The 23,338-nt window shown below is 32.7% G+C and overlaps 2 protein-coding genes across 16 annotated transcripts; both read right to left on the reverse strand.

Moving 5' to 3' along the window:
* Positions 1-714: 714 nt before the first annotated feature.
* Positions 715-1,941, reverse strand: LOC116424809 (protein GVQW3-like). Its single transcript, XM_076367793.1, has 3 exons — positions 1,696-1,941; positions 929-1,357; positions 715-858 (listed from the first exon to the last, which is right to left on the reverse strand). Exons 2-3 carry the CDS (start codon positions 1,345-1,347, stop codon positions 819-821), a joined length of 459 nt encoding a protein of 152 aa, XP_076223908.1. The 5' UTR covers positions 1,348-1,357; positions 1,696-1,941; the 3' UTR covers positions 715-818.
* On the reverse strand, positions 1,905-23,335 carry LOC143174161 (putative cystathionine gamma-lyase 2). 15 transcript variants are annotated; one of them, XM_076367785.1, is made up of 10 exons: positions 23,170-23,335; positions 22,856-23,052; positions 8,149-8,203; positions 7,299-7,434; positions 6,580-6,867; positions 6,362-6,496; positions 6,156-6,291; positions 5,920-6,072; positions 5,589-5,754; positions 4,764-5,058 (listed from the first exon to the last, which is right to left on the reverse strand). In XM_076367785.1, exons 4-10 carry the CDS (start codon positions 7,431-7,433, stop codon positions 4,899-4,901), a joined length of 1,173 nt encoding a protein of 390 aa, XP_076223900.1. In that variant the 5' UTR covers position 7,434; positions 8,149-8,203; positions 22,856-23,052; positions 23,170-23,335; the 3' UTR covers positions 4,764-4,898. The 15 variants fall into 15 exon arrangements, 13 of the variants coding, with proteins under 13 accessions (XP_076223905.1, XP_076223900.1, XP_031827566.1 ...); XM_076367790.1 differs by lacking the exons at positions 4,764-5,058; positions 22,856-23,052; positions 23,170-23,335 and adding exons at positions 1,905-2,045; positions 8,494-8,816; XM_031971706.2 differs by lacking the exon at positions 8,149-8,203.
* Between the last annotated feature and the right edge of the window lie 3 nt (positions 23,336-23,338).

A 23,338-nucleotide genomic window follows, 5' to 3' on the forward strand; every position in this document is an offset into this window, starting at 1 on the left:
AGGAGTAGAATACAACACATTCCAACTAAAAAAGGACAGACCATTCAGAATGGTAATCAGAAATTTACACCCAACAACAGAGCCGAAGGAAATTGCAGAAGAATTAAAAGCATTGGGATATGAAACGTCAAAATGACCATACAATGTTAAACATAAAGTCATAAAACAACCTCTACCAATCTTCTTTGTAGATCTAATACGTAGTGCGGTCCATAAGTTCGTGACTTAACATAGAAGAAAAGATTGGTAAAGAAAAACACTTATCTTATTTCTCAATATAGTCACCCTTTATTTCAATACATTTTTTACACCTTTAGATAATTGCATCTATACCGCTGTAAAAGTAGTCTGAAGTTTTGTTTCTAAAATGTTCGTTGACGGTTTCCTTCACCTTTTCATCGGTGCCAAATTTCCTTCCCCTGAGATCCGCTTTTAATTTTGAAAATAAAAAATAATCGCTAGGAGCTGAATCTGGACTGTACGGTGGATGGTTTATTTCAGTAAAGCGTAATTTGCGAACGGTAGATTTTTTGTTAGAGCAGCAACGCGGCTAATTTTTCCCCTGCGTTTTTGAACAATGACTTTACGCAATTGGTGCAAAAGGTTAGAGTAATATTCGGCATTCACAGCGGTGTTTGGCTGCTTGAAATCTATAAAAAGAATACTCTCGCAATCCCAGAAAATTGTGGCCATAATCTTTTTTTTACTTTGTGTGACTTTCGCTTTCTTGGGTGCTGGTTCTCCCTTCTTATGCCATTCTATCGAATCCCTTTTTGATGTTGGATCATAATACAACACCATTGTTTCATCACCAGTTACTATTGACTTGATAACACCTTGCTTATCCACTTCACACAGCTGCAAAAATTCTCTACAGCACCTCACCCTCTGCTGCTTTTGGACAGCACTTAAAATTCGTGACACTCACCGTGCACTAATTTTTGACATTCCTAGATGGTCATGAAGGATACGAAGAACAGTTGTCTTGGAAAGCGTTGCCCTTTTTGCAATTTCCTTCGTCTTTAATCGACGATTACTCAGAACAATTTCCTCCACTAACTTCACGTTTTCTGGTATGGCCTCGTTAACCGGTCGACTACTGCGTGGGTCATCTTCGATTGACTCTCTTCCCCAACGAAATAACTTCGACCAATTTTTGATCAGACTGTACGACGATGCAGAGTCGCTATAAACATTATCCATCCTTTCCTTGATCTGGTTTGGCGTTAATCCTTCTATAGTTAAAAATTTAATTACCGCACGATGTTCAAGTTTTTCCATTTTTTTCTTCTCCTCGCCAACTTGCACTTGCTTTTTCGTCTGTTGCTCGGAAACTGATGTTCGCATCGCAACTAAACTACGTATGCATATTAATAAAACATAGAAGTTCTTTGACGTAATAATCATTCGGTAAAATTTGCGACGGAAATATCTTAGGTCACGAACTTATGGACCGCACTACGTATGTATTAGATACGCTTCAAAATACCAAAATTACAATAGAACCTCTTAGAATAAGAAAAGAACTAGTACAATGTGATGGCGCACTGTGCGACTCGTTACAATGAATCGAAAGTACGCTGTGTTTAGTTTCTTAAGATCCGACTCGAAGAATAAACTTGATAAATAATCCGTCGTGCACTGTGCAAAGAATCAATATAATTGTAAGTATAACAAACTTAACAGCAAGGATACAAGGATAACAATGATGTAGATGTTGATTTGACGTATCGAAAGTCCAGAATGCAGGTGACCACGTAATATACAAGAGTCCTCTCGTCAATATTACAAGAGTCACCCGGAGAAATCTCTGTCGTTCGTCCGTACGACTTTGAATATCTGTAATTGCGGCCCAAGACAGCTCCCTTTAAAGCTGTGCTTGGCAAAGTGATGACTCCTAATTGGTGGATTCTGTTTTTTTGTGATCGGCAAGGAGGCGGTCGTTAGATGAAACACACGCCTCCAACGTAACGGTCATCTTCAGTCGTGGCGTGACGTATTCGGGAATTCCTAAAATCCTGATTTTGGTGCTGTTTTAAAAGGTACTGCAACAAAATAAAACTACATCGTCCTATACCTGTTTGCGCGTTCAGGTTTACAATTTCGAACGGTTTACAATTTACTACAGCAATTTACCTGTCATAAACCGACTGCAATAAACCCCTAAATAAAATCTAAACACAATGTAAAAGATGTAAAAGACACGGGCATATACAAAAATACTGCACTAGAACTCCTAGATGCGTTAAATGTACCAAATATCATCCCCCAACTGGATGTGGAAGGAATAACAGAGATAAAAACATTAGATGCACTAATTGTGGAGAAAAGTATCCTGCAAACTACAAAGGCTGCGTGGCATATACTACTGCTTGGAAAAGGAAATATAAATCACAACACTCAACAACCATATGAAACACATGCTAAAACCCAACAATACTTAAGGAAAGGCTTATCCTATGCAAGTGTAATCAAACAACAATCAAGGTTATGCTAGTAACGGTGATCTACACAAATCAAATTAATCCACAAGTCTGAGAAACCTCCAGAAGAAGTTACTTCTTATAGACCAATAAGTTTACTACCTATTGTCTCCAAACTATTTGAAAAACTGCTAATTTACAGACTAAAATCTGCAATAAACAAACTAATTCCAAAACACGAATTTGGATTTCAACAATAACACGCCACCATAGAGCAAGTACATAGACTGGCTAACAAAATCAGGAGAGATCTAAAAGACAGGAGATACTATCAGGGCTTTATCTACCCCTAAGCAGATTTTATTAGGAGTCCCACAAGGTAGTGCCCTAGGACCACTGGTATATACTATTTACACATCAAACTTTCTGATGATGAACAACACTTTCATTGCTACTTTAGCCGATGGTACGGTCATCCTAGCCTCTGACCTATATCTACAAGAAACCTCAAACAAACTACAACAACACCTCATTAAAATAGAACAATGGATGAAAATATGAGGATCAAAATTAACACTACTAAATTCATACAGGTCACCTTCACAACCAGAAAAAAACATGTCCACCTGTAAAACTAAACAACGAACCATTACCACAGGAAGAGACAATTAAATATCTCGGGCTACACTTAGACAGAAAACTTTTATGGAAAACGCACATCTGTAAAAAAGTAGGACAACAGAACAAATGATATAGGAAACTTTGGTGGCTAATTGGAACAAAATCACAACTAACACCCTACAGTAAACTTTTACTATACAAAACTATCCTCAAACTGATATGGTCATACGCCTGCCAGTTGTGGGGAACAGCATCAACCTCAAACATAAACACAATAGAGAGATGGTAAAACAAAAAACTGAGGTCCATTTTGAACATGAAATGGTATATCCCAAACAAACAAATATACAAGGAAACCAGGATACCCACCGTCAAAGAGGAAATTGCAAAACAAAGCAGATCATATCAACAAAGACTGAAAAATCACCCCAACAACCAGGCCACAAAACTATTAGACATCTCAGACGAACGTGGAAGACTCAGGAGACATCACTTCCTACAGCTACCATACAGATTTAGTGATATAAACTAAATTTGCCATAGTAATGCACCAGCGGGTGTATTCACGCTAATACCTTTCAATCCCCAAAATAAGTGTTAAATATTATTAAATGATAGATTGCACATATACAGAAGTTATAATAAAAAAAACTTGTGCAGGTAAAATAGAGGCGCACGTTCCAAGTATCATGTCATTATGCTGTGATGAAAAACATTTTATTGTATACATACAATACGTTACTCACGTCAGCCAAGCCGACCTGTGACTCAGAAGTGAAGAAGGGCAAGAGGACTCGACCACACGCTTCACCTCAGCTCGCGGCTCGGCCATTAATAAAGACAAAACTAATTTCGCCATTAGTATCGGACCGAGCGCTGTGAGTGGACGTCTCCCCTTACACCTCTTCACTTTTAAGCCACAGGCCGACTTGGTCAGCATGAGTACCGTACAGTAGGTCTCCTTTACTCATGTTTCGCTGGAGTTTTTGCTCCCAACCATGCCAGAACTCCTGATTCATGCATTGGCTCCACTTCAGTTCTAAGCGAACGGCATGTGGTCGAAATTGTTTTACGACAGCAACAGTGATGACTATTTTTTGGAAACTGTTCGTCTTCTTCTATTCTAAACCGTCTTTCCTTTGCCAACTAATGCAGGAGTCTGACATCGATGCCAGTTACTGCTACTGTGTCCGTCCTACACACGCCTCAACTTGCATTGTGAAACTATAGAAGTTGCCGTTTGCATCGCAGCATGTTTCAGCGTGTATGGTGCCCTTAGCAGATTCGTTTGGTCAACAGATGCTCTCTGTGCCTGTAAACCGCTTTTGTCCTTGTTTTAACGGTAGAAATTCGCGACAATTAGCTTAAGATTTTCTTAATTTTCACCGACAATGAGTATTACTAAACTGAAAAATCTGCCAGTCACGAATATCTTAACCCTTTTGCTATTAGCGGTGACTAGTCACCCACTGTCGCGCACTCACTGTGTCCTACTGGTGAATATAGTCACCCGCTGATATTTTTGTACATAACCAAAAAGTTATTGTTATCAATCATGTGATGCAGGTTTATGTGTGTATTCTAGTTCTCAAATGTATCACACGGAATTTAACTATTAAGCAATTTTTGGGATCTGAATATTTATAATGCATTACATTATTATATCTCATCCTTTACCTACTCCTCGATGAAACGTACGTTCGCGTTTTAAGTGGCTGTTCGGTGGAACCATATGCGCGAAATACATAAATACATAACAATAAATTTTATTAAAATTCAATTCCGCTGATACTATAGAAATCAATAATTTATTATTTGAATTTGTATAGAGTTTATATATCAATGCAAGTTTCATTATTTTTCTTCAGTTTCCTGACAAACTTTGAGTGCTTGATCAAGGTCAGCCAAAATATCACGTTCTGTTTCAAGGCCAACAGATAAACGAATTAATTGATCAGTGATACCCAATTCTGTTCTTGTTTCTTCAGGAAGTGATGCATGTGTCATAGCAGATCTATGAAGACAATGTGTAAATGAAACGTTCTTTCCAATCAGATATACAGAATGTGCTGTATAACTCCGCCAACTTTAATTATTCTCTTATTTGTCAGAATGTAAGAAATGTATTGGGAGAAAGTTTTTGTATTTCAAGAGGGAAATTAAGATACATAAGAGTAAAAGTTTTAATTCCACATGTTTTGAGATTTTAATGAAAGGAATATTTGTTTGAATGGCACGATTTGCGACATTTTCAGTGTACGATTATTTCTGTGCCATAACGCATTGTTAGATGCGCTTCAATTTCACTTTCTTAATGATAAGGAAAAAATAGATAGTTCTATTTACAATAACATTACCATGAGTATAATCTTAAAAAATATTAGAAGTGACCTCGAGATGATCTTTATTTTCTCAGTCGAATTTTCACCCTGAAATACAATAACTTTTCCCCCATTTTTTTTATTTCGACAAGAAGGTAATTAAGGGTGGCAGTGTTAGGTGTGATACCTTGTATAACAGATATGTATATAGTTATTTACTTACGGTAACTCAGCAAGAGATTCAGGTCCACCAAGCGAATCAGCTAATGCGAACACTTTCAATGCTGTTAAAAATTTCCTAGAGTCACCTTTAAGGTAAAATGATATCATTCCACTATGACCAGATGATTGTCTAAGGGCAAGTTCGTGCTGTGGATGTGACGGAAGATCTGAAATTTAATTAATTTAACTGTTGTTATTAAATAATATAGCATAGCCAAATTTAATTGCATAATAAACTCTAACAGCGTCATGCCACTTGAAAAAACTTGTAATATATTAAAAGTAATATGATAATATTCTTTAGAAGTAGTATACTTTATACAAACACATACATGGGTGAATTACTTTCTTCACATAAGGATGTGATTCTAAAAATTTTGCAACTGCTAATCCATTTTTCATGTGTTGTTGCATTCTGAGTTCTAATGTTTTTAGACTACGATTAATTAAATAACAGTCGAAAGGTGACGGCACAATACCCAAAGCTAAAATAATGTAATTATAAATATCAGTTTAAAATAAAAAGAAATAGTTGAACATGTAAGTTACAGAAATAATATAAATATACATTTTTGAAAAAATCGAAGTTTTTCTGCAATAGCATCGTTCCTTGTTACTGCTGCACCAGAAACAACATCTGAATGCCCACCCATATATTTCGTTAAAGAATACATTACAATATCTGCACCTAATTCTAATGGCCTCTATAATAAAAATGCACGTAATACAATACACTTTATTAAATCACAGCATTGAATGAAAAGCATTACCGACCTGATAGTAACAAGTTAAGAAAGTATTATCTACCACTATAATAATTTCAGGAAATTTGATTTTGAGTGTTTCGCTTACAGCCTTGATATCAATTATCTGAAGTAAAGGATTTGTAGGCGTCTCCAACCAAAGCATCTAAATGAAAGTACAAACATACATATCATTAAAAACAATTTTAATGAAATATTTTTTTATTAACATAATAAATTTATTTATACCTTTGTATTTGGTTTAACAGCAGTTATAATATTATTTACGTCACCTGCATCTACAAATGTTAGGTCAATGCCATGTGGAGACAAATACTTTCTAAAAAGACGGTTTGTTCCACCATAGATGTCATCCCCAGATATGATATGATCTCCAGCTTTTAATAATGAATTTATTACTACTATAGCACCTAAACCAGATGCAAATACAAATCCATGTTTCCCATTTTCTAAAGCTACTAAACATTTTTCTAAAACATTCCTTGAGGGATTGCCACTTCTACCATATACAAAACCCTAGAACAACATGTAATAATATTAATAATAACAAATAATAGAAGCTTACATTTAAATTTTTGATCAACCTGCTAATATACTATGACCTGACCGATTTTGATGATTTTTAAATATATTGTTCGGGACTTAGTTTCAAGCAACCTTTTCCTATACATGTTACTTACGGGAAGCTTTAGTTTGTGAGATAATCGCGAAAAACTTTTGCTACTACTACACTGAATTCGGTATCCATGAACATTTCCGTGAAAGAACACAAGCATACATCCATATGTATTTACCCTATAACTATCTTCTGGTTGAGATAGAGGGCTAAAAATTGGTATACAATGTTTTTTATGGATAAACTGTCGAAGGAAACTTATCCTGCTATATCATTTAATAAATTATAGTATATTGTTCACAATAATTAATTTTTTCATTAAAAGACTTACTCTATATTCTCCAGGTCTGTCTTGTTGGTAAGTTGTAGACGTAACAATAGGAGCTACCACTGCAGAGTGACTCCATTGTAATGGATCTTGTCCAGCATGTATAGCTTTTGTTGCAAAACCCTCTTCCATTGACATTCTATTAAAAATATTATTTGCAATACCAACTGCATTACTTAATTAATATTAAATATATAATTTGTCTTTAAATAATTAAAACAAGATTATTTTAAATATATATTACATTTATACAATTAATTCTTATTGCATAAAACAATAATCTAATCTTCAGGCAGAAATAAATACTTGTCTTTTAATAGTTAAACAACATATGCATATAAAAAACATTAATAAACTTATGTACATGTGACATAAAACTTGATATAAATTACCTCATAGGTTTAAATATACCGAAAAAATTAATTTATTTGTTCAAAACCTATATTGAAGAAAAGATAATCTACATAATGCGATTAACTAATAAAAATATAAAGTGATTTAGAAAGTAGATTATATTTTCTAGATTTTCTTAGGTATGTATATGATTTTTCTCAAAACTATTACTTACATTAGTTGTGATTCTTAAGATGTAAATAAATTGAAAGAATTATAAAGGTAACAGATGTTGTAAATTGTAACTATTATTAAGTTCTATAATATATAGTTTATAAAACTCTATAAAATATTAGCAACGTGTTGCACTACTGACGTCTAATCCTACATTGACATATGACTTTGATAATTTATTATATTGAGCATTCTGTCTTACACTGTGTTAGTTAAGGAATTGTGACAACCGAAAGATTGCGGTGAAGCATATATTTACTTAAATACTTACTAGTAGGTAACTTACGTCAAAAAATTTAATATGTGATAAGAAAATAGGAAGATTTCCTTAAGTGTCTTATCTGAAATATGAATTTTATCAAGATCCACGTTCCATCATTAAAATCAATATTGACTGATATTTTTCGAAATCAGATCCTCTTTTATCTAATTCACGACATAACCTAATGCTACACACGAGGTATAAGATACACATAACAAACAATGTAAAATTTTGTTACACGGTCTTGGGGGTCCCAGGACCCTACTGACCATTTTCGTGTCACACCCTATCATATTGACTTGGGCTCGTTTCGCATAATGCTGCGCTATAAATGATGGGGAATTAGAATCAAAAATATTGAAGACGTACTTAAAATAAGTACAAACTGTGCGTATAGTCTATTTTTCTGTCGACTGTTTTGAAATACTGACATCCTCAAAAATGCCCGTATGCATTAACGGACTCTACTTGAATCGAACGATCAACTACTGAACTACACTCAGTCACAAAAATCTCTTCACAAAAATGTATTAACACTAGAACTACCAGATGGGTCAGAAAGACTTATTTCTGATTTACTCTTTTACAATTACTGAAAAGGTACAGATACTTCTACAAAAAATTCTTAGTGGAACTAATTCAGTAATAGCAAAACTGAAATGCAATTCAATTGAAATCTCAATAAACGCACGTTTATGGTTTTTATAAAAAAATGTATAAAAGTCAGTCTAAATGATCGGTAGTTTTAGTGATAAACATTGCATATTTTTTAAAGAAGAAGTTAGAAATAAATAATTTCTAGATATTTATATAGAAAAGTATAACATTTATTATTGACGACAAGAAGAAACATATACATTCAATAAATAAAATTAACCTGAAAGACAAACATAACAAAAGCATGATCAAAAAAGTCTCCATATTCAGAAATTTACCAACTATAATTTTGTAATTAACAATTAGTCGATCCTCCTTTCAGTCTAATAATTTCTCGCAACTTTCTTTGCATGAACATACTAACTTTGTAGTAAAATTAGGCTGAATATTATTCCACTCAAGTATAATTTTAGATTTGAAATCTTCTTCGTTCCTAATATCGTGTCCTTTCAATTTTCTGTCTATTTCAGTCTATAAATGCTCAATAGGATTCACGTCAGGTGACTGAGGGGGAACGATCTCCCCAAGTTTAATTTTATCACACTACGGGCTAAATTTTTTGTTCATGTTGAGATAAACGTATTAACCTATTATATCATCAAAAAATTTTAAATGTTCAACACCCGCGGCACTCATACCCCCCCCCCCCCCCCGCCATGACACTACTGCCACCATGTTTAAATGTTGGGTACAGATGTTTAGGATCCAACTCTGTATTTAGTTTTCTCCAAACTTTCCTCTTTCCGTTGCAATTAAAAATAGTAAATTTGTACTTGTCATTAAATATCATGCCATCACAAAAGTTTCGACCTTTATTACTATATGAGTTCTTAACAATTTCTAATCGCTTTTCTAATGGTATTGTTCGTGCTAGGTCCGAGCTTGTCCAAGCAACGGTAATGGACGCCGAATGAATCTTGTATGAAATGGTTGGGATGAAAAAAAGTCTCTTTCTTTTCTCGGTTGAAAGTGGACTGTATTTTGTTAGTTGGTAATGAGTGAAAGGAGTGTGTACGTGTGTACAAATTCGATGTGTGTTTTTGTCCAGTGAGTAGAGCGTGATTCGTAACTGACTTATGTTGACTAAATGTCTGTCTGTCTGCTATCGCAAGTCTGTAGCTCTCTATATATAAAAATAGTGGTATAGGGCGGTGTCCTTGGTATCAAATCGGAAAACCGAACGATCGGGATGTTGCCGATAACAGTTTTTTGCCTACGCCCACCTCACTTGTGGTGAAAGTTGGAGGTACTTCTTCTCTTCTGACCTGCAAGGGTACCGGTGGCTGCGCGCTCGGGGTTCAAATTGTTGAGCTGTCGTTTCGTCGGTTTATGGTAGGTTAATTGCTGGTCAGTTATAAACACCAGATGGTAAATGCAGCTATCAATAAGACACTTCCAAAATTTAGTTATATTTTGTTGGAAATGAGCGAACATGATTGTCCATGGCATAAACCTACTCGCATCGACGGTTGTGTCGTAGCCAAATAAACCGCGCCGGAACAGGTATATATATACAGTGAGTCACAGCCAAAATCGTACATCACATATATGAATACGTTTCATCTCGTGAAAAAGTTCAGGAAAGATATGGGGGAAAAAATATCATGAATCTATATTGTAAATGTATCTATATTTATTATATAGTAGTATCAAAAGGAACAAAGTTGTCTAAATATAAAAAAAAACAAAGTTACTATGATTCAGTCTGGAAAACGTCTCACAGCTAAAATCGTACAGTATATATATTTTGTAATATTCCCCAAGGGGAATCCCTGAAAACAAATGAAAATTATGGAACAAATGAAAGATTACATTGTTTGGCGTATTTGCAGTTGTCGTTTAGCGTCGTAAGGTTCGTAGTTGAAAAAAAAAGAGAAAGATAGTAATAATGAAGCAGACAACGATAGAAGGGCGACAAATAGTTATAAGAAATTTTCAAAGTGGAAAAAGCTATCGTGAAATTGCGAAGATTATTGGTAGAAGTGCCAGTACTGTTCAGTATATTGTAAAACGATACCAAAACGAAAATAGAATAAGTAATGCGTCAAGAAAAGCTCCAAAGAAAAAGTTCAACGCGTACGACGAAAGATGGATAGTACGAAAAATTAAAGAGAATCCGAAGATCAGTGCACCTAAACTTACTAATGAAGTAGAAACATATTTAGGGAAAAGTGTAAATCCAGAAACAATAAGAAGAATACTCAGAAAACATAATTTTCACGGTCGTACAGCTCGGAATAAGCCTCTTATAAACGAGAAGAATAGAAGAAAGAGACTAGATTTCGCAAGAGAATATATATACAAAGATTTTGATTTTTGGAAAGAAACTATATTTACGGACGAAAGTAAATTTAACATATTTCATTCAGATGGAAAAATTACGGTGTGGCGTCGACCAAATGAGGAGTTTAAAATACAACATTTAAACAGTACCGTGAAACATGGAGGGCAATCAGTAATGGTCTGGGGCTGCATGTCCGCTGCCGGAGTGGGTAACTTAGCATTTATCAAAGGTAACATGAATAAATATGATTACATAAATATTTTGAAAAACAATTTGAGGGACAGTGCCGAAAAATTAGGGATTTTGAATTCGTTTAAGTTTTATAGCGACAATGATCCCAAACACACATCGCATGTAGCCAAAATGTGGGTACTGTATAATTGCCCTAAAGTACTAAACGCACCTCCACAATCACCTGATTTGAACGTGATAGAGCACGTCTGGAATGAATTAGAGATTAGAATCCGGAAACATACTATTAAAAATAAAAATGATTTAAAAAGGGTATTAATGGAGGAATGGAGAAAAATTGAACCCAGTTTTACTGAAAAATTGGTAAAATCTATGCCAAATAGATTGCGTGCGGTAGAATGTAGTCGTGGGCACCCAACAAAATATTAATTTTTAATTTAAACAAATTGTTGGTCACTTTTCTACAAATGTACGATTTTAGCTGTGAGACGTTTTCCAGGCTGAATTATAGTAACTTTGTTTTTTTTTTTATATTTAGACAACTTTGTTCCTTTTGATACTACTACATAATAAATATAGATACATTTACAATATAGATTCATGATATTTTTTCCCCCATATCCTTCTTGAATTTTTTCACGAGACGAAACGTATTCGTATATGTGATGTACGATTTTGGCTGTGACTCACTGTATATAATGCCAATACCATTTCAGGTACTACGGTTACATTATAATCCGTATTTAATGCTCATGCCAATTTTGGAGCACTTGTTCCCGGATCAGATGTAATTGTTTTTAAGATCACACACTTATGATGGGATTCTAATTTTTGTTGTCTTCCTTTTCATTGTCGATTTTCGTTCAATCCAGTTTCATTATATCCATAACAAATGTATTGTACAGTGGAATGTGTTTTATTAACAATTTGTGCAATTTTCCTTAACGAGTTCCTTTCTCTTCTTAATTTAGCTAATTAAGTTAATTAACTTAATTTAGTTTCTTAATTTTCAAATTGGAATAGGAATTTCCATTTTTAACAAAATATGCACGATATGAACTTTTCTACTCATTAGCATGCAGAAAATTAACTTATTCTTGCTTTCGGAGATACTGTTTTAGGCTTATTCGCTAAATTTCGTTCATTCTGTAGAATTCTCAGAAGCAATCGGAATGAATGAACAAATTTTCTCCTATACGGAAACTTTTTTGTTCATAGACTCCACAAAAAAATGATAGGTCACCCCCAGATTTTTGGTGTTTTATAAGTCTAATGTAATATACAGAAATGTTATATCCACTAACGCAAAGAATATCCTTTCTTGAGTAACTTATGAAAAAGTCAGTTGCTGTTTACACTCTTTCCTTTCAACTTTACCGGTTTATATGAAAAACATGTACAACAAAAATGATAGGACAGATTTGGTGATTTATATGAAAACTTTAATACATTACAGAAGTTTTATGTTAATCTGTAACTAATAATGTGTTCACTTTCCCTTCTTTTCAATGACTTCTAACATACGTTTAGGTAAAGAATTATACAAAGATTTTGTAAATTTTTTGGACATTATTCTTCATTCTTGCTCTATCACTATTTTGAACTCATATATTGAATTAAATCGTCTCCTGTACCTATATACATTCCGCTGTAATTCTCCACAAACATTTTCTATTACATTTAGATCCGAAGACTTTAAAAATAGTCTTTAATGATTCCTGCTGTATAAACAGCTCCATTGTTGTCCTGTTGAAAAATGACTTTTTCACCAGCAATGCGGAGAGAAAACATTTCAATTTCTTCATGTATAAGTTTTATATAAGTAGCACTATTCATTTTTTGATCGATAAACCTTATCTTGTTATTACCATGGTATCCAATTCCTATCCATAACGTAATGCCTCCTCCACTTGCATGTCGCATATGACTTACTTTAACAAACACTTGATCTTCCTGTACTCTTTAATTTTCCATAATTGTCACCTTTTTAAGGAAATTCATGATCACATTTCTACTTTGATTAATAATTTTTGCAATTTTGGCCAGACTCGACTGTTTTTTCTTTAAGATTAAAATGGTTCTCTTTTCTATTTCATTCAACTGTTTCCCATGACCCATTTTACGATTAACACTAGACTTAAAATTCCAATTGACTCTAAACAAACACTACAATAGATAAACTAATCACACACAGATCTTACTACTTCAATGTTTGTCTATTAACTATCGTAAATTTGTCGTTATCATACTTTGAAAACTGGTGTCCTATCTTTTTGTCACACACGTTTTTCATATAAATAGCTCTAGTACGGAGAAAAGAGTGTAAACAACTACTGGCCTTATCATATGTTATTGGACAAAGGACAACTCTGGCATTAGTACGTATAAAATGTTTGTATATTCTGCTGGATTTGTGAAACGCCAAAAATCTAGGGGTGTCCTATCATTTTGTCGTGGAGTGTATTTCTCTTGGTTTCTTGACTTACTTTACATATTTGAGAAGTAAACGTTTGTTTCTTTTCTTCACAGAAAGTAAACGTTATGTTTTCTGATATAAATACGTCAAATTTATTTATTCCTAAGCTTCTATTTAAAAAGTACACAACATTTAATAAATTTTTCTATTATGTACAGAGACTTTTTTTACTGACGGTATATAAAACTGCAATATGAAAAGAGTGTGCTTGAGAAGTCAAGTTTTAGTGTTACCGGCTCTAAAGATTATGTTATTATCGAGATTCTCTAACCTCTAACTCTCATATCGAAGCTGGTAACGAAAGCGTTTGAGCAATTTGCTTCTTTAATCAGCATGCCTCTTAAACTCGTCAAAATTCAAATACTAGATTGTAACTAAACTCAAAATATCATTAAAAAATCAGAATCGGTAAATACGAGGCAATCTTCGTTTGTTTGGTTCGTTTTATCTATCTACTACATTTTTCCGTAGAAAATTCTTTTCTGGCCATGTAAGTAATATATTAAACATGAGAAGATGTGTATATGTATAATAAAAATTTCTATGCCACCTATGCTTAAATACAAGTTACAGTGGATCACAAAATTATTTGCTCAGTCGATAGTGCGGTAAAGATAAATGAATTAACTATACAACGAAGAACTTTTTCAGATTTCTTTTAATGGATATACATTATTTACAGTTCAGTGTAACAAAATGGTATAAAAAAGTATAAAGTTTTGATTTATAATTGCAAAAAAAACGAATTGTGACAAATATCTACACTTTTTCACGCCACAAAATTATTCGCTCATTTCATAATAATTACTGTTTTAATTATTATCTTAATAAAATTAATATTTAGTGGGATACCCCTTCTGTTTTATAACTTCTGCTAGCCTTTTTGGCATTGATCTCACTATTTTCTGTAAATAATTAACATCAATGTTTTGCCATTCCTCTTGTAATCTGTTTTGTAGTTCAGTTTTATTTTTAATTGAATGTTTACATATTTTAGTGTCTAGTATATTCCACACCATCTCGACAGGATTTAAATCCGGCGATTGAGGTGGAGTTTTCATTACTTTCGGACAATTGTATAGCAACCATTCTTGCACTACTCTTGATTTGTGCTTGGGGTCGTTATCTTGATAAAAGTGGAAAATGTCTAAGATCCCCATCTTTTGAGCACTTTCCTTTAAATTTTCTTTTAAAATATTTAAATACATTATTTTGTCTATTATGTTTGTAATAATTTCCAAATTACCCACTCCATGATAACTAATGCATCCCCAAACCATTATATTGCCGCCTCTGTGCTTAACAGTACTGCATAAGTTTTTCGGATCCAACTCCGTGTTTGGTTTTCGCCAAACTTTTTGCGGGCCATCGGAACCCCAAATATTGAATTTGCTTTCGTCGCAAAAGATGACATTTTGCCAAAATTCAGGAGGCTTCGAAATATAGTTTTTCGCGAATTCTATTCTTTTCTTTCTGTTCATTTCACTTATATAAGGCTTTTTCCTTGCTGCGCGGCCGTTGTACCCATTCTTTCGCAGTGTTCTTCTAACTGTTTCATGGGAAACTTCTTTTTCAGAAAAGCCTTGAAGGAGTGAATTGATTTGGGGAGCACTTATTTTTGGATCTTCTTTAACTTTTCTCACTATAAATCGCTCTTCAGCGGAATTTAATAATTTTTTCCTACCACGGCCTGTTTTATTTTCTACTCGTCCTTCTTCTTTATATCGTTTTATAACGTATCGCACTGTAGAATAACTTTTGCAAACAATTTCCGCAATGTCCCTAATGGATTTTCCATTTTTCCAATGAAAAATAATGATTTTTCTAACTTCCAGATTTGTTTCTTTACTTTTTCTACCCATAATATTGAATTGTTGAGACAAGAAGTTACAAATCAAGATCAATGCTTTTTAGTCACTTGTCTACGTTATACTGACTACTTTTAGCGAAAAGCATAAACAAATGCCCACCAAAGCCACATTGATAGCATTTGTTTTAGTTGGTTCGCAACATGGGCGAATAATTTTGTGACGTGAAAAAGTGTAGACATTTGTTACAATTCGTTTTCTTTGCAATTATAAATCAAAACTTTATACTTTTTTATACCATTTTGTTACACTGAACTGTAAATAATGTATATCCATTAAAAGAAATCTGAAAAAGTTCTTCGTTGTATGGTTACTTCATTTATCTTTACCACACTATCGACTGAGCGAATAATTTTGTGACCCACTGTATATGTGTCCTACGTGCATGTTCAAACGATGCCCGTTAATGTAAACGAAATGAAAACACGAATGAAAAGAAAACAAAATAAACATAGTGAATTATTGTGGATACATAATATAAATAGGTGTTATAAAATTGATCTCTTTTCATTCTGTTTACTGCCCTTCTGAAAATATTGATCCAAAAAACAATAATGATGCAATGTTTACCAAATTAGAATTAAAATGAATAAAATAAATAAAAGCCGAATAAACCATCGCGAAATATGTACACGCTTTTCCTTGCTCGATCAAATACGAAAATACTCGGATCTGCATATTTGTATCTTCCATTACTTGTTCGAGTTAAATAAAAGGTAATAGAATATAAATTTTGGTGAATATTAAATTCAGTTCATGTTACATTAAAATTTCAAGAAGAAAAAAGGAAATGATAATAGAATATAAATTCCAATAATTTCGCATTCACCGCGACCTATTGCCGGTCAATTCAAGGAATTGGATAAGCTCTGCGGTCGCGACTTTTATTACAGACGCGCAGGTACCAGAAGATTTCCGAAAAATCCTCAATAAGTTTAAGTCAACAGCCTATTTTTCAGCTGTACAGCCCTGTAAAACTCATTACATTCTTCCAATAGTTAAATATCCAAAAATAATAATAATGGGGATCGCTGGCGAATAGAATCAAAAATCGCCGAATATCGCCGATAAGGAACGAAAAATGGGGAATGGCAGTGAACAATTATAAAGGTTCCGAAAGAGTATAGCAGGACAAGAGGGTCAAAAGTACTCTTAGACCGATTTTTTTCCAGAGTTTCCTCCGATAGCTTATCCATATAAAACATCGTACACTAATTTTTAGCCCTCTATCTCAACCAGAAAGGTAGTTATAGGGTAATTTCGAATGATCATTTTTTGTTCTATTTTCTCTACTTAATGGTACGTAAAAACTATGAAAAAATTCATGAAAAACGAAAAACACCCCCAAAAATATAAGAATGTAGATTTCGCAATCAAACTTTCGAGCAACAACTTTTTTATTTTTACGGTAGTGAATATATTAGTAAGACAGACATTCTCAATTTTTTTCAGATTTTCTGGCCTGCTGCGCCATAGTTAAAAAGAATGAAAAACTAACTTTTAGACGCATTTCAGGCAAAACCGTGATTAATTCCTTTGCCTTCTGCAGCGTATTTTATATAGTATCTATATTATGTGACTTTTAATATTTTAGAATTAAAAAAATAATAACGTACAAATGAAAAAAGAATGAAGTTATTGAAGTTAATCGAAAACGAATATGGGTCGTCTACCAAAATTCCATCACTTGTTTCAACGATGTGTTTGGCGAAACGTTTAAGTTATCCGGCTGCGGAACCGCTAGAAGTTTATTTACGGTAGGTTTGTTGGATTTATTGAACAGTGTTGCACAGTATTGAACATTGTTGGACAATATTGAACAGTGTTGGACAATATTTACCAACGTTAATTAATGCTGAACGATGCTGTACGATGCTGACCAGTGGTCATTCGTAGCAAAAAATACTTCCCGTTTCTTCGAAGCTACGACTGGAATGTAACAACGATCGGTGAGCCGCACGCTTCTTTTTTACTCCGGTTATCGATCATGCCATAGGGCAAATGGTTCGCAATGACATCGATGATTGGTAGGTGACGCCGAATACCATTTTAGTAGTGTTTGATTTTGTGAGTACAATGATCTCGGATATGTTTTACATACCCGAGGGTAGTAACATTTTCTTTTTATCTATTTCTTTAAAAGGATAGGGTTTTCTTGTACGTCACGATGGAAATTGATTATAGAATTTGCAATACTTTGATTTATTATTAAATAAATCAATTCGCGACAAGCAGACACACACGAGTCAAAGTAACAGCCTTGAAATACTTTTTCTTCCATTTTAAAAGTGCTTATTTCGATGAAGGTGTTATCTGAGGGTTTTTAAATATTTTTCATTTATTCATATTAGATTAATTCTGATTCAAATATTGCTCAAGTGCCAATTCTTTGTTTGTATTTCAATTTTCGTTACTTATTACTTTGAAGAACATATTCTCACAATACATTTTCACATTAAAATATACTCTTAACCGTAAAAAATTAGAATCATTTTTGTAAATAATTCGTGTTATTTTTAGAAGAAAATTGGAAAATCTTAGTCCGTTAGAGCTTGAAATTGATTCATTCATTGCTTGTACTTTTTGCTGAATTTAAATAGATAAAAATTAATCTATCACGAATTAAGTAAATACGCATTTTTCTTTTGTTCGATCGAACAGGATAATCAGCAAATCAGAATATGTTTATCTTTCATTATTAGATCAGGTGAAATAAATGATAGTAGAATATCAGTTTCAATGAATAATGCGTATGAAATGAAATACTTTCACAATGGATTCAAAAGATCGGTAATCTGGGTTGCGGTTGTTATTAACTTGCAGATATTTTGGGTTTTCTTACTGCACATTAAGCAAATTTACAGTTGCGTTTATATAAATGAGAATTGAGATAAGAAATCGGAGCATGTCGTTTGTTTATCGCCTTTGACCTTGCGACTTTTCAAGTTTTTCTTTCTACACAATACACGATATCGTCCTATTGCCCTTTCGAAAGATCGGCGATCCTTTTTAATTCGTTGATGATTCGACATAGAGCAGCTTTATTTAACAGAAATGGTAGATTGCCGAAGACAGGAAGAGGCTATATGCCGAAGAGGCCCTGACAAAATGTCGCTCAAGATAGCATGTAAGTATTTACTCACTTTAATTATATTAGTTCGTAGTTATAGTTGTTTGTTTTCACGATTTTTAATTAGCGTTGCGAAAAAATGACCATGGTTTTACTTAGTGTTGCGATTTGGATTCAAATCAATCTTAATTGCTCTTTGAAGTTGCTTTAAGAATTTCGTATCACGAAGATTAAAGTGCATTTGACTTTATGATTGTTGGAATATTCAATTATAGTTTAATATTATACTTTTCGATATTATGATAGCGTTACGAATAAAAAATAATCGGTTTTGATTCTATATTGTCACAATACTGAAAGACCGCGGTTTATTCTGACTATTTTTGGATTTCAAGTTGCGATTTATTGAACGCGCGTTCTTTTAGTGTTGCGATTTAAAAAATGTCACTGTAAACTGTGATTTTACTTGTAAAAGGTATTTATAACTATTTAAAAGGTACCTATCTAAAAAAGTCACGTTTCTGATAATGTGCAAAAGTCATGTGTAATTTATCTCACCCCAATGAATGAATTTCATGTTATAAATTTTATGAAGATATTTTAGATCGTGTAATATGAAATGTCGAATTTCTCTTACTCAAAAACTACTACAATTTACAACTATATATTCACAAAACACGAGACACAAGATACAACGGTTAAACGGAATACAACAGTTAGAAAGAAAACAAAAGTTAGGAAGAGTAATAAAAAAAGACGGGAAACAAAGGAGAAGGGAAAAAAACGCAGCTCCCTCGGAAATTTTCTGTGAATAGCGGAACCTCTGTCATAAATGTTTGTATGTACTCCTGTTGTTGTTATTCATATAAACTATTGAACAGTTTCATTGTCGATTATTAGAGTAACTTTTTGCCAAAAAGTTTTTCCAAATTGTGCACACTAACTATTTCCTACATTGTTCTTTGAAAACATTAATACCACTAATATTCGTGTAATTTTCATATATGAATTCAAGCATGGAGATAATGCTGCAAAAACCGCTGAAAATATAAATAAAGCATTTGAGAATAATACTGTGAATGAAATAAGAGTGCAGCATTGTTTTGCAAAATTTCGTTTCAAAGATGTTTCTTTACAAAATGAGCCACGTGGTAAACCCCAAAACAATAGTTTATAACGATATCTTCAGAATTGATTCATTCTAAACATTTAGAATTTATCAAAAAAGCAATATATTCATTAGATTTCTTATTAGATTTTAGATCGTATTTTTAGAAGTATTGTATATCGAATCGAACTGAGCATATTTTAATCGAATAAACGTCTTTTAAAACGTTAAATAAGGTTTCCTTTTTCTCGCCAAATCTGACATTTCGTATTACACAACCTAATATAAATGAAATTAAATGTATTATAAGAATTAAATATTTCATGAAAATGATGAAGTGTATTTTATTCAAATAATCTTTCTATAAATTTATTTATTTATTATTAGACTGCAGATCTTTACAAAAAATAAAACTTTTTACAATGTGATTAGAAAAATATAATTGCAATAGAAAATTATTTTTCCTAGCAAACATTGTAAAACAGCACCCAGATCTGAATGTTTCATACCCTTATGTTCTTACGTATTGTGCACGTTCTGTGTAACTTTGAACTTTCAAATTTCCTATAAACGCATAAAAATTCGCAGTTTATTAATTACTGTTTAAACCACTACTTTACATTTGTTGTTATTTATTATATAAAGAATTTTGTATTTACTTTTTAGTATGTTCACTATTCCGGTGGTGTATAATTCAAATAAACGGGCAGTCGCTAACTTTTCGAGATTGAAGGAGAGGAGAACTGTTAAGATGGTGTAGTCACGTTACGAAGTATGCACTTTACAGATTAGTGATTAAAAATTTCATGGAAAATAATTTTCAAAATTTCTACAGAACAATGGCTCAGATTTTTCAGATCTAAAAAGTAATTGTCCAAAAAATAATAAGAACTTCGCCGATTATATTATACAAATAAATTATGTATAATACATTTTCAAAAAGAAAGAACACCGTTTTCATTTATTTGTTTGTATTTATTTGCACAGACTTCAGCAGAATCATTATATCTACAGTGTGTAACTAAATTGTTGCGCACAAATGATACAACGTTACAATTCACTAAACTGTGAGAAAGTATTTCACACACTGTAACTTTTGTTTGACACATTCGTGTTTGTATTACTCAGACTTTTCGAGAAAATTCAGTATTTTTGATTCGGTTCCCATACATTTTTTAAAAATTAAACCTATTTTTATCTCGAAAACTATTTTGTATAAAATAGTACTCTATATAAATATGTACTTAAAATGGTTTCACTAATCAGTTGCAGGTCTTCCGCTTCTGAAAAATTGCACCGTCCTATTCACGGAATTTCGCAATCCACAATAAACTTGAGTAAGTCGAAAATACTCCACTTCTCCGAGACGCCTGTACATACACATACTTTCTACAGCTCCCTTCGAAAGCTGCACCGTAACGTGCGAATTTTTACCATATTTGCTACTTGGTTCAATCATTTTGATTGTGTAGTTTTACTATTAACAGTTCTGTAGGCGTAGAGGGTAGAGCAAAACCTCTGATCTTTTACACAGTTGGTAATTCAGAGCCTGTGAAACCGAGTCTCATAAACCTGCAATGTCTATCCTATACCTCGTCTGTACCGAAACTGTGTATATGAACAGTTCTATCTAGTGTTCAACAGACAAAAGTAGGTATGGAGGGGGTAACGTCTAGTGAGGAGAGTGTCACTAGAGTGCCTGCAGGCAATGATTTAGACACTCTTGTAGTAGGGGAACCGCTAATAGGAATCACTGGCTTCAGGGGATGCAGTTTAACAACCCTGAACTAGATACTAGTGTAATGTAAAAACAGGGTTACCATATCATTAATAATTACTTCTAATACCATTTATCTTTGTTATGAAAGGATGTTTTTCAAATACTCCAAATTTTTTAAATATTTTCGTCAGTAATATTTCTTGTATGAAAATTACTATCTCTTACATATTATTCATTCATAAAATGAGAGCCTAAAAGTTTAAAAAACTTGTTTGCTTTCAGTATAAGACAATATTAACACTTTAGTTACTGACTTTTCAATTGTGAATACTTATCGAACGATTATCTATTAGAATTGTATTACTTCGAAACAAAAGAAATCCAAAAAAAAACAAATTTCCTCAGATTCTAATTTTTAAATTATAAAACTTCACAAATAGATACTTAGTAGGTTCTTGGGTGATAGTCGAAACTGGGCCGATGTTGGCGACGAATTCGTACTAACTCAGTCGGTTGTTAGTATTTAAATGGTAGCCTTGGAAAGTTTGAAATAGTTTATTAAATTGCAAAAATATATTTAAGATATAATTTAAAAATTCTAAATATGGTTTTGTTAAAGTTGTATTAGGAGTATATACTTGCTACATTATCAGCTTCTTTAATGTTGATTTCAGCAAAAGAGAAAATAATACATTGCTTTAAGATTCGCTTAATGCATTCTGATAATGCTAGCCATTTTGTTCCAGATGACTGCATCATTTTTTTTCCCTGTATACTTACCAACTTTTACAGGTCTTAAAATAGGACTTGTATCTTTGGGCTATGTGGAAAGCATATATCTTGATACGCATTTACATGCGTTCACTGCAGCTTCCTTTCTTATTATTTTCTATTTTACAATAAATTATTAAATTTTGCCTTCTCAACATACCATTGTATTATTTGCACATATATCAACCATATTTTTTGTACATTACTTAAACTTTTTTGAACTATATACTACAAATTTGTATAAATTTTCTGCTGTAATATCTTTAATTCCAATTAAATAAAAAAAATGTGATTCAACATATTCATTGTTAACACATCTTATTAAAATGTTTAAATTTTTAGCATTAGAAATATCTGTATTTTCATTTATTAATAATGAAAATATTTGTAATATTTGTAATATTTGTGTAACTTGTGAAACTATTAACTTATTTATTATATTTATAATTATAACTGTTATTTTAATTTTTTCAGTTTAACAATTTGTAACATTTATAAGAGTTGTGTTGAGCTATCTTATTCAATCCAACCAAATCCTGAAATATAGAGAAACTTATGTTATGCTCAACAATGTACAAATAATACCTTAATTCTGCTTCCTTTTCTATGTGTGTTTTTGTTGAAGACTAATGCCATGTCCCTTTAAATCTTATTTCCGTAAGTTTATTTTCAAAATTATATTATAAACATTACACTCTGTTTTGTATATGCCCTTTTTGCATTTCTTTAGTTAAGGTGCAATGTCTAGATTATATCATCAAACATCAAGAAATCGCGGTTTGCTGCAGAGCGAAAAATTGCTGTTGTTACTATCAGTTATTTATATACATAAAACATTCATATAAATCAATAGTAACTACTTTTGTAATTATCCTGATACAAAAATTTTGAATATTTACCTTACTTGATTCTTCATTCATTTTGGAATTCTAACAAAATTATCTCTCCCTGTACTGTATATATTCTTATAATCACAATCTTTTACAAAAGCAAACGACGCCACGACACTGTAGGCACTTATGTACCAAGCGCGGTGATAATAGGGGATAATGGGGAAATTCGCCGCAA

The sequence above is a fragment of the Nomia melanderi genome, chromosome 5 (assembly GCF_051020985.1).
Source record: "Nomia melanderi isolate GNS246 chromosome 5, iyNomMela1, whole genome shotgun sequence".
NCBI lineage: Eukaryota > Metazoa > Arthropoda > Insecta > Hymenoptera > Halictidae > Nomia > Nomia melanderi.